Source organism: Acipenser ruthenus, chromosome 2, assembly GCF_902713425.1.
Source record: "Acipenser ruthenus chromosome 2, fAciRut3.2 maternal haplotype, whole genome shotgun sequence".
Lineage (NCBI taxonomy): Eukaryota > Metazoa > Chordata > Actinopteri > Acipenseriformes > Acipenseridae > Acipenser > Acipenser ruthenus.
The window spans coordinates 2,026,048-2,043,743 of record NC_081190.1 but is presented as its reverse complement, the minus strand read 5'-3'; the positions used below and the strand labels follow the sequence as shown (position 1 = coordinate 2,043,743).

General features: G+C 42.2%; 1 protein-coding gene across 2 annotated transcripts in view; it reads right to left on the bottom strand.

Annotated features, from left to right (window-relative positions):
- The window catches only part of si:dkey-40c11.2 (drebrin-like protein A), a 79,533-nt gene that overhangs the window by 47,050 nt on the left and 14,787 nt on the right, over nt 1-17,696 (bottom strand). For both annotated transcript variants that reach the window (XM_058986129.1, XM_058986127.1), the window contains exons 2-3: nt 3,750-3,805; nt 3,089-3,201 (exon numbers count right to left, since the gene is read on the bottom strand). In XM_058986129.1, the coding sequence (XP_058842112.1) occupies nt 3,089-3,201; nt 3,750-3,805 (169 nt within the window). The remainder of the gene's footprint in view (nt 1-3,088; nt 3,202-3,749; nt 3,806-17,696) is intronic.

Here is a 17,696-nt window from a genome sequence, read left to right as displayed (position 1 = left end):
AAGACACGACAGACTATAAGGAAAGCAGGTAAGGGATTTGAATATTGTCAAATGCAGACTTTTGCATCCCACAAGCAGTCTATTGCACGATGCAAACCAGTGCACCAGCATGTGTTTGCAGAAGCCACAAAACTAACAAACCAAATATATTGTTTTTAAAAAGGCACGTTTTCCTTTACAATAATCAATATAAAGTCACCTTTGTTGAAAAGGTATAAATAAAACAGTCAAAGAAAAAGTACCTGAATTCCCAACACAGGTGATTGAATATTTCTGATAATGTGCTGGTGAATGTACACACCTAGCTTCATCAAACTTGGATAAGCACGTTTCTAGATAGATTTCTATTATTTAACATACATACGGACAGAGAGGGAAGCTCTCATAAGCATGTTTCAGCACAGTTAAGCGGCTCTCAAACATAGATTAAAATGTGACAAACGTAAGAATGGATATGAAAGAGCAGTGTCTAATCTTAATCTAAGAATTGTGAAATAAAAAACAGTGGCAGTATCTGAGCTGGAGTTGCTTTATGAAGCAAATTGAAGAGGCGGTAACAGCAGTCAAGATGCAGGATAATATGCAAAACAATAACTGCACTGCTTTCAGATAGAAATAGCAAGAAGCTAGCTCTTGGTTTGCAAGTCGCTGCCTGCCTCTATGGTTTTCAAAGATGCATAAATAATCACGAAACAGACTGTATTACTTTTTAAGCAATGCATTTAGCGAGCTATGTACACGAAGATACAAATCTATTTCATCAACTTTCCAGAGTTTGTTAAATGCGTGCAGAGGACTCTAGAACATCAGGCCATCGTTCCGGAATGTCCTGTTCAGATAGGAGTCCCTGAATAACAGCTTGTTCACAGCCCTGAATGCTGATATTTTGAGCGCATAAGAAACATCAGAGCTTCTATCTAGCAATCAGGAAGCTCCATTACAGGGCACTACATTGACTTGATACCATACAGGACTGCTGGACATTGAGATGGAATGTCTAGGTTAAAAAAAATGAAATGCAAAGAAAGCTAAACTTTGAAAAGGCAGTTTACCAGTTTCTCACAGCAGTAAATATACTTATTATCAGCCATTACTTTAGATATTTACCTTGTCTGTATGGTCTTAACTTATAGCAATGAAAGGCTATAGGAGTATCATACCTCATTGAATCCACCATTTGACTGCATAATGTAGGGGATCAATAATATTTTTAGCAAGAAAAATCATCTACTGTATACTACTGTATACTATTCCTTTGAGTGCAACTGTAAAAGAGTGTGTTGCTTTGGACGCAGACACAGCATATCCCAGTGCGTTTCTGTGAAATGGTTCCCATTGCTAGACAGCATGTGTACAGATGTTTGACATTAGGACATATCTGCCAGATCTCCGTGGGATACATGTGTTGATTCGGTTCTGGTATGACAATAGGTGCTGCTGTTGCTGTTGTTGAGATCTCAGGGTATGTGCAGTGCCCTCCCAGCGCCACTCCCTGATCCTCTGCATGTGATCAGACATTGCAGTACTCTCCCAGCCGCTCCCTGATCCTCTGCATGTGATCAGACATTGCAGTGCTCTCCCAGCGCCGCTCCCTGATCCTCTACATGTGATCAGACATTGCAGTGCTCTCCCAGTGCCGCTCCCTGATCCTCTGCATGTGATCAGACATTGCAGTGCTCTCCCAGTGCCGCTCCCTGATCCTCTGTATGTGTTCAGACATTGCAGTACTCTCCCAGCGCCGCTCCCTGATCCTCTGCATGTGATCAGACATTGCAGTACTCTCCCAGCCGCTCCCTGATCCTCTGTATGAGATTAGACATGTTTCCCGAGGGTGCAGATCAACACAGGGAAGGAAGCCACTGGGCTGAGAGCCACACAGCAGATTTGATGTTTTTGAAGTGCCAGCCTGAAGGCAATGCCATTCTGCAGCATCGAAAGCTATACTGCTCCCTGTAGAATGAAACCCAGTCTGGGGTGCGACACCTCTCTCTGTTCTGTCATGTTCTCACAAGGAATGCCCCCCGGATGAATATACTGGAACCAGGTGCAGTTATAAGAACACAAAAAGATGAGAAAATGTATGAACGAAAGGAGGCGTTGCCACCCATCAGTGCTTATCCGGGCACTAATAGCTGAAAAAAAACCCAGTCCTTAAGGTTTTGTGAAAAGGGCATGTGTGCAGTAAGCATGTGTGTCTATGCCTGCATGTGTTTTTGTGTGTGTATGTTTGTATATGCGTGTCTGTGTGTATGTGTGTGTGTGCGTGCATATGTATGCGTGAGTGTGTGTGTATGCGTGTCTGTGTTTGTGTGTGTGTGTGTATGTCTGTCTGTCTGTCTGCATGCCTGTATGTGTATGTGTGTGTATGCGTGTCTGTATTTGTGCATGTAGCCCTGTATGTGTATATGTGTGTGGGAGCCAGATGCTGAACAAACAGGATGTGTTCAACAGCTGAGTCTGCGGGACTCTGGGTGAATTGTCAGCCCATGTCTGACATGCTCCAGATGTGACCTCTGACCCCTGACCCCTGACAAGATTCCATTCGTCATGGCAACAGCGATCCCCTCCCAAAAACATGCCCAGCCAGAAATCTCCAAATATGATCCAGCTGCTCCTGCAGTTAAATGACTGCAAGGGGGTTCATTAGCCATCTGCCACTGGTCAGGGGCTGGCTGCAAGGGTCACCAGTTTGATGGTCTTGAATATTTTACATAGATTACTCACGAACGCAGCTAGTTTATTAACTTAGACAACATGATTACATGAAAAGTTGAGACATGCTGGCTCTTGTAATAAGTCTATTTTCTCACCTTAACTATTCCCTTAGAGTGATCTTCAATAGCAATGCAATGGTTCTGAGCTTAGGGCAAATGGTAGCATTGGTAAAATGGTGAAATATTCATATTTTTTACAAATGTATTACAATAATATTAAGCAACACACACTGGTATTCCATAGCTGCAGCAATCTAAAATGATTTTATTAAACAGTCTAAAAAAGTCGGATGAATATCAGGCTGTACTGAATGGGCAGTCTGGAGTTTTGTGAGCAGGGCCCAGTCTGTGTGAACCTCCGGACAGTCACTCACCCAGATGATCATGACGAGCCGGGGCTGACCCGAACCCGGAGCCTCCACACGACAGAACCCGTAGAGCGGCCGACTGCTGTGGAGCTTCCCTGCCAGCTCCGCCGCGCCACCGGCTAGTGAGAGAGAGAGAGAATGAAGAACAGGCATTGCACCACTGCATTGAAGGGGACACCCCAAGGAATACAACTATTCCCTGAATTCATAGCAGATTTGGTTGTGTTGCACAGTCTTGCGCTTCCCGTTGACATTTCCCGTAGTTGGTTAAAAGTAAGTTCCTTGTAAGTGGTGGCAGATAGCCCATGTGTTCCTTTGTACTGCTCTTGTGGAATTTCTATACTTTTAATAACGTTTATAAACATTGCTCTTCATAAACATTGCTCTTGGGATCCCTATATATTGTTTCTAGATATAGTTCACAGACGCAAAGTGCATTGGTTAGAGTGTCTGCATATGCATGTGAATACTGTAACTAGGAAGTGGGTATGGGGAGATATATAAACGGGGTTGTCTGGATGGGGGGGGGGGGGGGGTAGATGGTACAGGTAGAAGAGGCTTGCTGAATACACAGGAACCACTGCTAAAGAGGCTAGCATACACAAATACTAATACTCATCATATTAATAATCTCCTGAACTTTGCATATTGTCATTGCAAATCTTACCTCCTGAGTCTGAGAGTTTGAGTTTGTTGCTGGTTCCATCGTAAGTGAACAGAGCCCTAAAGACAGAAAGAGGAAGACAATATGAAATCAGATAAGGAGGACCCACCAGGTTTGAATATAGTCATCCACCTCACTCAAGCGTGTATACACAGGAAAAGATTGTTTTAATATATTGCCAGAGGCATCTTGTAGTCTCTTTTAGGGACAAGTCTAGTCTATTCTGGTTTTCCAGTGTTTCTTTAGATGCTATGCCCTGCTCCAGGTCCACCGGAGCAGGGTCTCAATAGATTTCAGGGCCCCTGTACAAACCTGAAGTACTGCATTAGTTTGGAATGGCAGGCATTAGTGTGTTAGTTCACAGGTGATTCACTGGGAATATTTGCCTGCTACAGATTGAATTACTGTGCAAATAAAACATTTTACTGACAGGTTCAAGATGAACCTGTCTGACAGCTTATTAGGCCAATTTCGTGTCCGAGCAAGAAGTGTCTCACATTACCTCACCGTTTGCTTTTAAGAAAATATAGTGCCTCCTTCTATCCCTAGAACATTCCATTCCTGGAACAGAACTGTTTCCTTGAACAAAGGACTCGTTAAGAGGACATTGCATCAAATGCCATTTTAAACCAGTGAAAGAGCTCTGCACTCATGCTGTACCATATTATTCTTTTTTTCTTTGTTATTGCCTCATTCACCCATCAAACCTGAGCAATGAATATTACAGAGCTACTGAACCAAGAGGTAAGTCTCCACTAGCGGGTCGTTGAAGCATTATGACGTGTACTACCCCCGGACGATTGTCCTCCCAAACTTACGGGAGGGCCAAGTCCAATGCAGTACTCCCTGTGTCTCCCAAGTCAAGCTCGGAAACCAGACCACACCAGTATACGAACCAGAAAGCTCCTAATGGCATGAGTCACCCTGCCCTCCCTGCAATAGTACCTTTACTGGGAGAGCCACGAGGAACCCGCTACATTCCTCAGTACTCTTCTACACTATAGAAGAGGGAGGACACATAGACTACTGAGTTTTAAAGACACTGCTTAAATGCTATTTCTTGTGTTGTGTGTCAGTGGACCAAGGCAGTACACACATGTAAACCTCAGTAGTGCTGTTTATTTATTTATTTATTTATTTATTTATTTATTTATTAGACGCCTTTACCCAAGGCGATTTACAGAGACTAGGGTGTGTGAACTATGCATCAGCTGCAGAGTCACTTACAATTACGTCTCACCCGAAAGACGGAGCACAAGGAGGTTAAGTGACTTGCTCAGGGTCACACAATGAGTCAGTGGCTGAGGTGGGATTTGAACCAGGGACCTCCTGGTTACAAGCCCTTTTCTTTAACCATGGACCACACAGCCTCCCTGTTTGATAAGGGACATGCTCAATTACACGTAATACTGTAACATTTACAAAAACTTGAAGGCCACCTTTTTTTTCAATAACTTTACTCCCGTTCTGCCAGATTGAAATCTGTAATTCAAATGCCGCCCCATTGCTGGAACCCACTTTACAATACGGAGGACTGATGATTAAAGGGTGAGCTCCATTCCCTCTGTCAAGTTAGCGAACCCTGAGGACGGGGGCCCAGTGCAGCGTCTCTGACCGTTATACTTGCTGAACTAAACCCAGACAGTCCTCCTCCCTTAACCCACCGGAACGCTGAGGCCAGTGCAGTGCCACAAGCATGTGGGCCCCCAGCCAGGATTGGCACCTGGGTGCGAGAGCAGCTATTAGTTACAGCATCACTGTAATTGAATGACAGATTATCTTAGACAGGTGGCAGTCTGAGTGTGTGAACAACAGGCTCCTGTGAATAAGCAGTAATACACGTCTTGGGAAGATTTGACAGTAATTGAAAGAATTACATTTGCATGTGTTTCTTTCTTGTTCTAATCCCTTTATCTGTGGCTTTCCAACCACTGTCTGCCTTCTGGCGGAGTGTAGGCAAGTTAAAACCAGCCCACTGTTCAGTACAGGTCTAGAAGAGGCCAGGTTTTCAATTAAATAACTACAGCTCCACTCTGAAAAACAATTTCAGGTTTATTATCAGGATTCAATGGGCAGAAATTACGATCTTAATTATCCTTGTTTTTTTTAAACTCTGTTGTTTCAAGGCAATAACGGTCCTGGGAATCAAAAGAAACCTTTTAGTTGTGGAGATGTGAGAATGAAAAGCTTCCTGTGTGTGTGTGTGTGTGCGTGTGTGTGTTTGTGTGTGTGTGTGCATGCGTGTGTGCGTGCGTGCATGTGTGTGTGTGGGCAGGTATTACTATCAATGTGCGGACAAAAATTGAAAAAATGTCCCCAAAAAGATAGTACAAAGTGGGGATGTCCCCACTTTGTAAAACACCTTTTTAAGAACTAAATATGCCTTATTTTTTTTTTTTTTAAGTTTGTTTATTGTCGACTTTCACCCTGTGTGGAGTTTTGTCTGACTGGAGTTAGAAATAGTAAATAAAAATATAGCTAGAGTCAATGAGAAGTCCCCACAAATATAGGAATGCAAACGTGTGTGTGTGTGTGTGTGTGTGTGTGAGAGAGAGAGAGAGAGACAGAATGCAAAAACACTAAAACACAGTGAAAAAGTGTGGAAAATTAAACTATCTGTAGAAAGATTTGAAGTAACTTATGTTGTTATGCTAACAAGATATGTTTGTGTTTTTGTTATTACTAATAATGAGCATTAGAGCACTCGATTATCAACTCCCCTCCTTTGTTTTCTCTGGAAGGAATACACCTGAGAATTCTGCTGCTGTGCCAACACTTCCACGTGGGTCTGGCCCTCAAGGATCTATTCCAGAGAGTAGCCAAAAAATAAAACAAAAGAGTTTTCACATTGCAGCCAGCCGTGTTTAAAGCATTCTACAAGCGATTCCCTGACAGATGACGTGTCATGAGGTGAAATCCAAAGGCTAATCTCCAGTGTACACATGTCCTGTGCAGCATGTTTTTTTCCACCAATAACTCTGTTGTGTTTTAGAATCTATACACTGCGAGACGTACAGATTGTTAATTCTAGACTGCAGCACTCCAGATGTGTTGAGTTCCAGAACAAGGATAGAGGGTAGGAGACATGTCTTTACACTAAAGATTTAATTGTTTAATCTATTAAACACAGATTTATTTAAATTAAAAAAGCATCAGTCAGGGTACAGACGCTACCTGGAATCAGTGGCATTTCCAATTGAGAGGGGTTCAGCGTGGGGTATGGAATCAAAGTACAAATGTCAGCATGTCTCTTAATCCCAAGGACGTTTCTGTGAAGTTTCTCAAGGATACTCCAAGGACTGCGTGTTGGTAGAGTATTCTGAGAGCGATACTCTCAGGACTGCACTTTGAACACTTATAAAACAGGGCAGTGCAGCAGGCTGGAATCAGCAGAGATAGTCTTCTTGAGCAATATCATCCCAGAGTCCCAAAGTGAAGCACAGGGCACATCATGTATCAAATGGGGGGACCGACACTATTACTAAATAGTATACAGAGGCTCTGATTGCTAACACAGTTCAATATAAACAACAAGATCCTTTTAATATGAATGTTTTAATCTTCCTACTGTAGCACTGTTGTGTTTGCTTGGCGTTTCTGCACTAAAAAATAAACCCAGTCCAAATGAATTAGTAGTTCACTCGCTTTGTTTGGGGTTTGTTACTTGAATGTTTTATTTCACTGCTGTATATTGTTTATTAAATGGGAAGCACTGTTTTAGCATTGTAACACTTCCTGAAAGTTCATTTATTTTATTTATCATTGAGAAGGTCAGTCAGCAGATTGTGCTTCTTCTTTGAGAATAAGCGTCTAGTTAGTGTGTACATAAGAACATAAAACAACTTACAAACGAGAGCAGGTCATTCGGCACACCTAAGCTCCTCCGGTTCCCAGTAGCTGATTGATCTCAAAACATTATCAAGTTGGGTCTTAAAGGATCCAAGTCATTCAGCCTCAACAACATGACTAGGTAGTCCATTTCATACCCTCACCACTCACTGTGTGAAGAAGTGACGGCTTCCTTCAGTCCTAAGTCTGTGGTGTGCATATATATTTTGTTAACCTCCAGTGCAGTAAGTGTTAATGTGAAGAGAGTTAAGCAAGCACCCCAGGGTTGGAGTGCTGGAGTGTCACTTTATCTCCCACACTCCAGGCTTAACATGTTCCATCATCCCCTAACAGCTAGTGCTCTCTTCCAAGCTCAACTGCACAAACACGCACAGGCTGTCTGCCACTGCGATGTTTTATTAAACACCTGAAATACCTAGTGAATTGAAAAAGCCCTGCCAAGAAAACACACTTCAATAAACAAACGTTTATCCTTCCGCACTCCTTTAGAAACTGCTGCATGCTTCCAGCTGCTTATTCAGAGGGTGCTGACACAAGCTTTCTTATTATCAATACCATTAATACCATACCAGAGGCTGAGGCTCCTTCTCCTTTACATTAAGCCACATAGATTCAAAACTATCCAAGCAGCAGCAAGCAAATAATAAAACTGATTATTATCATACAGGAAACAGTATTTTTCTTAAAGTCTTTCTGTTGAGATTCGAAGAGCGATGTCTTGCAAAGTATATTTACACCCTGCAGTAAGGATGTGGTTGAAAATACATACAGCAGAATTACCAGGATATACATAAAATAATAGTAATAATAATAATTAAGAACAAATATTAGAAAGACACAAAAGAAACAATGAACCCAGAATATGTAAGTAACTGCATGGATTAGTCAGAGTAATGTACCTGGGGGGCTCTGTCTTCATTTACCATGATGCGACCGCTTTCTTTGATGAATGATGATTATAATGTGATTCTCACTTATACAAATTCCTTAAGCTGAAGAACATGACCTCATAACACCAGCACATCCAAGGCAATAAAGTACCTTCAATAAGCTCAAATAAAAGTGCACATGCTGAGGACTGGAACATTTATGTAGAGCAGTCTGCAAGATGTATACAAATCTGCCAAACATACAGCCCAAAGAAGTAAAGGTTAATAACAAAAAAGCCAGGATGTTTTGTATGATTTTAAAGTGTTTATTTTTCAAAGTTAAGTTCTCCTCTTTCAGCCTACACTCAGGGAAGTCAGAGTTTGCTGCTCATTGACAACAGCTCCCTCAACCTGGCTTTACTGTGCAGAAGAGCGAAGAGGTCTGGTCCCGTCCAGGCCTCACGAGGCCTGTATATCTGGAGGCGACAGCACTCCTCTGCCATGAACAGACTCAATCTGCACAAAGAGCTCGCTGTGACACATCCTCCGACACCCTCCTCCCCGCACGCTGGCTCTGCTACTCCAGCACCCTGGCGAGCTGGGAGCATGGAGCAACAAAAACACGAGAGGTTCCCCTCACGGGTAAGGAAATGATGAGATGCCAGAAGAGGCACATGTTCAGTAGTGGGTACACACTACCATCTCAACAGACTCATGGGTTTTTAATTGAATGCATGCAAAACAAACAAAAGGAGGTGCTTACGAGACAAAAAGTAATTTAACACAAAGTATATCTAAAGGTGCCTATTAGAGTTGAGATAATGAATGAAGGTAATGGAATGATATAGGTAGACGAAAACATGTTTATGGCACTGTTTACCAGTTATACAGCAATTGATGAAACTGCAGGTTGAAATCCTGCATGCTAATTGATCAAAGGCCATGGTCTTATGTGACAGGAATACAAAGATTCTTGGTTGTAAATCTCCCTCCCGACCTGTGTGGCCGCTAAGCAGCGAGAACAGAGTTCCTTGGATGGGCAGGTCTGACAGTTCTTTCCCAGGGTTCAAGGGAAGTCGGCCAGCATTGACCCGGAAGGGAAACGACGTGGCAGCCGCAGATTGGAGAGGCGGTTGCACTCGTTTACCAAAGGGTCATGTGTGACAGCATAAAAGGGGACGGAGAATCGTAATCTGTTCCTTCGCTTTGGTTTTGTATTAGAACCTAGAAGGACTGTGAGAGACCCCAGAGAACGTAACAGTTTTGTGAGTGTTTTGTTTGTTTTTGTGTCTGTTAGTAATTTGTCTGGTTAGTAATTGTTTGGTCACCAGACCTGGAAACAATTAATCAAATCCTTTCCAAATTGGATTATAATCATCTCTATCTGTTTCATTCACGCACCTGCATCCACTCAGCCACTTTGTCACACCTTACCACACACACCACAAGTAATCACTAAGCAAAAGAGGCGGGCTTAACTGCATTCGTGGTTATACAGCTTTTAACCTCATCTCACCTAAAGGGTTCACAATCTCATTGCATCATCACGCTGCCAGTCACACTGGCACAGCTGCTTTAGTCAGAACCTCAGTGCTTTGGTTGTCTATGTTATTTCACTCCTCCCACGGACTGTGGAGCCCCGCTCGCTCTTCTTAGACCAAAGCCCAAAGGAAAATGCTTGTAATTACTGAATTACAGATTAGTTCATCTCAAATAAAACTTCTAATGCAACCCCTCAGAACTGGAAACAATTTTCCGCAATGTCAAATTCTTGTTTAGATATACTGTAGATTAAAACATCAATAGGACAAGAAGCTTGACTTATTACTTTCTAAATAGCTCGTTTATAGGGGTCAACACAACAGACATTGTAAAAGGTGCATGTACTTGCAATGCGTCCATCTCTCTGCATGCTTAGCTCCATGCAGTAATGATGGTGAAACCAGCTCCTGTGGTCAACACAGCTCCATCACCAGCGATGAAGTCACCCTGTGGCGGGATTGTGGGAACCAGCCAAGAAGCAGATGAGAACGGAGCTTTCTTGTGGAGGCAATGAGCGAATGCCATTAACTGGCCTGTCAAGAGTACTGGAAATATCAGCATGCAAGTTAACCTCAAATATACTGTATATTTAAACAAGCAAGCACAATACTGCCTGGGAGCCAGCAAGAATCCAGTATAGAGTCACCCAGTAATCTGTGTAGTAGCACCAGCCAAATCAATACAGCTAGTGACCTCAGTACTGTGATCTCAGATCCAGTGAACTGGGTTCATCTCCCAGAGCACAAGACAGGGCACACTTTTATCCCATTCAATATCCCCATTATGGCCACCACAAGCAGTGCCTTTTGGTATTGTAGAAGAATGGCCTGTTTGATAGGTGGCCAGTGTTAAAGCCTTTCTCAATCGCTCTCAGCAAGCCATGGAAAAAGTCAAGCAGAAATCTGTGGGTGAATACAGGCTGTTCAGAAGAAGAATTCTCCAGGTGGCAAACCCAGGTTTCTTCAGTCAGTTCACAGCCAGAAAGATCCTCTTGCAGTGGCTTGATTAAAGCAACTCCTTACCTGTCACAGCTGTACTATTTGATAATGACTTATATTGCTCTTTGCCACGTTGCCACATCAAAATTGCTTTGACAGCAATCAGACTCTGTAAGGAAGCAATTAAAATACAAACAGCTTGGCTGTACAGGTCAAACAAAGTGTAGAGTACAAATCAAGGCTGTATCATGCAGTTATTGTACTGAGTCTTATGCAACACCTGAGGCAATGCAACACCAAGGGGACATTGTGACCTTGGACCCTTTGGACCCTGGAGTCCAAAGAAGAGATAGACACTAATCCCAAGGCTTTAAGAAAAGGTTGATGGAACTGAATCTATTTAGCCAAGAACAAACAAGAATTAGGGAGGACTGACTGAATAACATTTACAACCTTAAAAGGAGCTGACAAAGCTAAATCTAAGCAATACTTCAAGAGCACTCCAGACACCAGAACCAGAGGACACAGCTGGAAATGAAATGGAGATAGACTTAGGACACAGGGTAGAAGAGCGACGAGGGTATGGAATGTGCTACCTAGTCATGTTGTTGATTTTAAATCATTGGGCTCTGACGATCAATCAGCTCCCATGACTTGGATGAGCACTGAAGGACCACATGGCCTCCTTTTGTCCATAAACCTTCTTACAGTATGTTCTTCTAAAAGTCGTCCAGACCAACTGTGATATGAATCCAGAGCTGGGTTTAAAAAGCTCAGTCAGCAAACTGGACAAGGCAGACACTGGCCAACACGTTTGAAAATATTTTATACTAGCAGATGACGTGTGTCACCCTTCTTAAGAGAGAAACGCTGAGGACTGCCATTGTTTGGTCAAAACATGTTCGTTTTTTGTGTTTTTAACCTCGAAAATAAAATTATATGAACTAATAATTATTTGAACTTGCTTGGGGGTTTAGACAACAAATTCACACAGCCTTCGGTCTTCAGTTTAATATGAAAAATATCTCTGAAATCCCCAGATGGTTTATTATCATTTTATTATGGCCTGCGAGCCATCAGTTATCCTTTACTGTGCAGTACAGTCTACCCCACTGAAGTGTATATCGTTTAAGTGGTAAATTGTCTGTGACGGACATACAGCATTGAAGTAACTTACTTCCATTTTATTCTTGAAAGTAAAAATGGGTATTTTGTGAATGAGCATCACTGTGCATGGTTTACCATTTACGGTACATCTGTAGATTTAAATAAAATACATTTTAAACTGATGGTTCTGTGTTTTCTTATTCAAGTCTGCTAAATAAAGTAAAATAATTAATTGTTGGCCTGAATTAAGTGACGCCTCAAAGAAACAGTAAATACTTAGGACTGCAGAATAATTCATTTTGTTAGCGGTACTTTAATATTTTATAAGAAGAACTGGGATCGCAGATCACCAACACACTTAAGTGTATAAATATTCATGGAAAATAGGTCATACACTATAGCAGGGCAAGGTAATTTTGTGGTCTGTGGGAGGGGTGTCATGGCCGAAGGCCTAAAAGACTACATGTCCCAGAAGCCTCTAGGGGATGGGAATGGGAAACACTTGGGTGCATTTGAGGGGATTGTTTAATTGAATTATTTGTTGTAATTAGGGTCACACGCTCGTGTATATAAGCTTATCTTTGTCTGTGCTGAATGTGGGTGAAGTAGTAGTCTGTTTGTTGGAACAGTGAGTGAGTGAGTGAGTGAGTGAGTGAGTGAGTGAGTGAGTGAGTGAGTGAGTGGGTGGGTGGAAACAACTGTGTGTTGTACAAACTGGTACATGTGTTTTGAAATGGGTAAACCGCTTAGCTGTCCTGTAATAGTTTAGTTTTGAGTAAAAGCTTAACTAGACTTTTGTTTTGTGTTTTATTATTCACAAAACACAACATAAAAGCCTAGCTCCACCTAGAAGCACAAGCTAAACTTTTACCCAAACTAAACTACGGGGCCGCTAAGCTTTTTACCCGTTTCAAAACATTTGTCTTTGTCTGCGTTGTGTGTGGATGAAGTAGGAGTCTGAGCGTTGGAACTGTGAGTACTGTGTGTGCGTGTAAACAACTGTGTGTTGTACAAACTGGTACATGTGTTTTGAAATGGGTAAACCGCTTAGCTGTCCTGTAATAGTTTAGCTTTGGGTAAAAGTTTACCTAGTGCTCCAAGGTGGGGCTAGGTTTTTGTTTTGTGAACAGTAAAATTGTTACTTATATGTCCATAACATATTTAATGCAAAATATAGTTTAGACCAGGATTTATGGCTTGTTATTCACAGGTTTTCTGCTGTTATGTTGACCAGTAACATGCTAGTTAGCTTTAAAAAATATATGAACAACTGTTTAGACATGCCTGCAGGTGTTTTCATGTATCTTATTCCTTGATGATAAGGCCGGGATTTGTGGGATAATCCATTACTTTGCAGGGGGAGTTCTCCTCAGTAACAGTGTTGACAGTGGATTTAGGGACAATATTAAATACCTTAATTTATGTTAATAAATGTTTATTGATTGTGTAAATGTATAGTTGAGAAACAATGTACTGAGTTGTTTTCTGCTATGATGGTAAAATGTTATACATTTATTAGGATTTAGTGGGGTTTTTTCGTAATGGCGTTAGTAAACAAAATGAATAGGGACATTTCTAAATGCGACATTTTGCTTAATAAATAAGCATGATTTTCACGCTAAATGCTTTATAGTGTATTTTTTACAAAGCATGTGAATATGAATTATGTAATACTTTATTAGGCATCAATTAGTTTGAGTAAAATCAGTTGTTTTATCCAAAATATGGCCTTGGGACACAAAAGGCACTCTAATGGTAGAACGACCCTTATATACACAAGCACCCAAAATACAAACACTCAACAATAATTCAGTTAAACAACCCCTTTAAATGCACCCAAGTGTTTCTGGGACATGTAGTCTTTTAGGCCTTCAGCCATGACAACCCTCCCATAGACTACAAAATTACCACACACACAGTGAATATAAAGTGCATACAGGCAGGGGTCTAGCCCTGCTACAACACTTAGAAACGAGTTAGACTGTATTATTATTATTATTATTATAAAAGTCTAATCTAACCATTCTACAGTATAGGTTTCCCTTCCGGAGTCCAGACTGCTATGCGAAACTGTCTACTGGGTCTGTAATGAGTGGGGGGCCCACACATCTATTTAAAGACGTCTAATACATTTCAGAGCAGACGTTGCGCTGCCTGTTTTATTACATTGCTTCATTTCCTTCACATTCAGCGCTGACCAAACATGGGTAAAATGTTGGCCCTATTGTTAGCAACACTTGCAAAACAAGAGCCGAGCCATTCAGAGAAGCACTGATCCCCAGATCATAGGAACAGCTCTGACTCTTCTCAGCATACCTGCTGCTTTTCATATTACACATTCGCTCGAAACAGCTGAATTCAGAGCCACTGTAACTTAACCTGTCGTGTGCCAGGCTTTTATCATATGGAATGGGATTTTTGCATGCTACGTCTGCACTTTTTCCCATGCTTTTCCTATGGTTATACTACGCATTTACCATAGTTTACTCTGGATGGCCATGTTTTTTTAACATGCTTTATCATAACTAACTGGTCTTTACCATGCTTACCTATGCTTTACCATGCTTTTACTATGCTTTATTACACTTTGCTATGCTCTTACTACAGTAAACTTTTATAAAGGTGACATCCTTCTGGATATTACACTGACCTACAATATCCTACCAATGAAACTGGATCAGGACTCCATTAGTAAAGGAGGGATATCTCAAAGTATCTTGTCCTGGCTAGAAACAGCAGCACGGAGTCTGTGCACACACACAAGTCTTATGAATCTCAAGAATGGAGGGAGTGGCAAAAAAAATGGACCTTATCCACCCATCAGCACCCAGTGTGTGTAGGGTTGCTGTGGCTCCATCAGCTAGGAGCCCACTATGGTGTCTGGAGGCTCTGTTCAGAAACAACAACATGTCAGGTAGAGCTCCAGCAGCAGCTCTCCTGCACACAGGCTTCAGTACCAGATGTCACGTTTGAAAATGAAAATACATGTTTGCTAGGATATGAGACAGTGAATGGAAGTGCTCGACAGGTAAGGTTTGTGGATTTGTTTCTGTTGTTGTTAGCTACAGCCACTTTAACCAAACTTAGGAAGTTAAGAGGAATAACAAGCATACAATAAAGGAACTCTTCACCAGAACAGGGGTCAGAGCCGGGATCGTGTTTACATGAACCATCTCATTAAACATCAGAGAAGGGGATTAGGGGTGTAGGAAGCGGAGGCCTGGCAGAGAGGATGGGGTGCAGTGACCTGCACAGAGAAGCCAGGTTGGCGGCTGTGGATGCACCAGCAGGGCCTTGGCTTAGACTCAGCTCATTATAAAGCTGTTCCCTGGAGCATTTCACACACTCTGATCAGGTGCTCACTGGAACACGGGTGCTTTTAATAGACTGATACAGTAAGAGGGCTGAAGCCTTCTTTCCCAGTGCAGGCTCACAGTTTGTTTTGGAGGCCCCGTAGGGTTTGGCCCAGTGTCACAGCCAACAACAGGGACTGGGAAAGAAAATGGGAAACACCTGTGATATGCAGCACATACTTTTGCCCAAATGGGCCATCCCTGCAGATTTTCTTCTGAAAGGGTGCCTATGTTTACTACTGGAGATGCGTACAATGTTAAAATACTTCTTTTGTTAAAATATAGTACTGTACCAACAAAACCAACTACAGTACATCTACATGGAAGCCTGCTTATTTTAAAACACACTTTCAGATATGTATTTTTAATATTGTCCATTTTTCAGGGAACACAGGTTTGGAACAGGCCAAAATGATATAATTAGATATGTGTCACGCACGTTTAACCGTCACTGAAGTCAAAACATTTTATAGGGTTTTTTATTATGTCTCAATCCTAAAATTGTAGGCAATGCAAAAGTTTTGTCCATAGCTGTAGATACACGTCAACTTCCTGGAAACCATGCCTGGGATTGCGGTTTGACAGAAATTTCATCTGGCACATTAAACAGCTCTCACAGTACTTCTGAGCAGTTAGAATGAGTTGCTTCCCACACTGCAGCACAGACACTTCTCTAACCACTGAGCTACTCCAACCCACTGCCTTCCACACTGCAGCCCAGCACTCTAACCACTGAGCTACTCCAACCCACTGCCTTCCACACACAGATAAATATTCCCAAGCAAACAATTTCACAGAAATGCACAAATCAGCACTCTGGAAAACGGCACTGTAATATTCCATAAAGATTCTTAAAAAAACATCACTCCAACATTGTGGAGAACATTCCTGAGAACTGCCAGCAGAAATCTTCTCCCCCCGGACACTGGATTACATCAGTCCTGCAGCTATTTCTGGAGTTTAAAAGAAATGAACTTCTCCCAGACTTCCTCAGAGGAGACCGTTAGGGGAGATCACACATACTAGAGAGGTAGGATCAGAGCTATTACACTGAGATCTGGGCAGGAGCAAGGAAAAGGGAGGAAAAGAAAGTGGGGGGGGAGAGCGAGAGAGAGAGAGAGAGAGAGAGAGAGAGAGAGAGAGAGAGAGGATGGCAGGGACAAAGAGAAGGTTATTAAACAAAATAAGAGGCTGCAAATCATTTCCTAATTTTAAGTTTATTTGTTCCTAAATTTATTCACTCCATTACATTAATCCTAATCTCAATATTAACATTTAACCTTGTCATTATCAACAGTCATTACTGTGTAACAGGTAATCACTTCATTAAACACTCTGCATTTACTGGTAAAGATACAGTACATTAGCCCATCACAAATTCACTGCCGGCAATCTTTCACTGTTTTTGACTGGTAATCCAGAATGAGATACTTTAATGAGACACTTTGAAAACATGGCCCCTAGTCTCTTGGAATGAATCAGACGGGACAATAACTTGGGCTATCAGGGCCTTGAACAGACACTTCCACTGGAAACAAGCTTTAGACTATGGAAGCACAAGGTTTTGTGGCCGTCATTTCAGGTCAACTACCTGCCTGTGGAATGACCATCTAGCACCTCACATGAATATTAATAAAGTATTACTTCATCCAATGTGACATGCATTGTCCACGCCTTCAAAGCCTGCCTCTGAACTTGAGCACTGCAGGACTACAGCTTGTCCGTTTGCTGTTTTGCGATGTCACACTCTAATGAGATTCCTCGTCTTACTTGGCTGTTGCTTGGCTCACCTGGCTGTTGCAGCCCTATCCTCCACATCCCCGACCTCCAGTTCATTGCAGGCTGTCCCCTGATGGGGTGGGGGGGGTTGCTTTGTCATGGTCCACCCTGCTGACCTGGCATCGCCTGATCAGTTACTCTTCCTTCTGCCCTTGATCTTGAGAGGTGGGACCAGCAGCCAAATAATCAACAATCACTACCATCACCCATACTTAAAACAAACTGTCATGATCCCGACACTGAAGTGACAGTTATAATAGTATGATATTGCTGGGCAGGCTTTCAGTCGTATCTGAAGGACCTTGTGAAGCGTCTACATATACACATGTTTGTGCTTCTTGCTTTCATACTCTCAATGCATCGTTTACTGGCCATTATTAGCTGTCCTGTATTGGAGGAGGAAATTGTTTGCTGGTTGCTCCCCTCTGATGACCCTTCCTCTAAGAGCCACACTCTACAGTGCAAACAAACTGAGAACCATCACGCTGGGCTAGTGCAGCCATGTCACTCTGA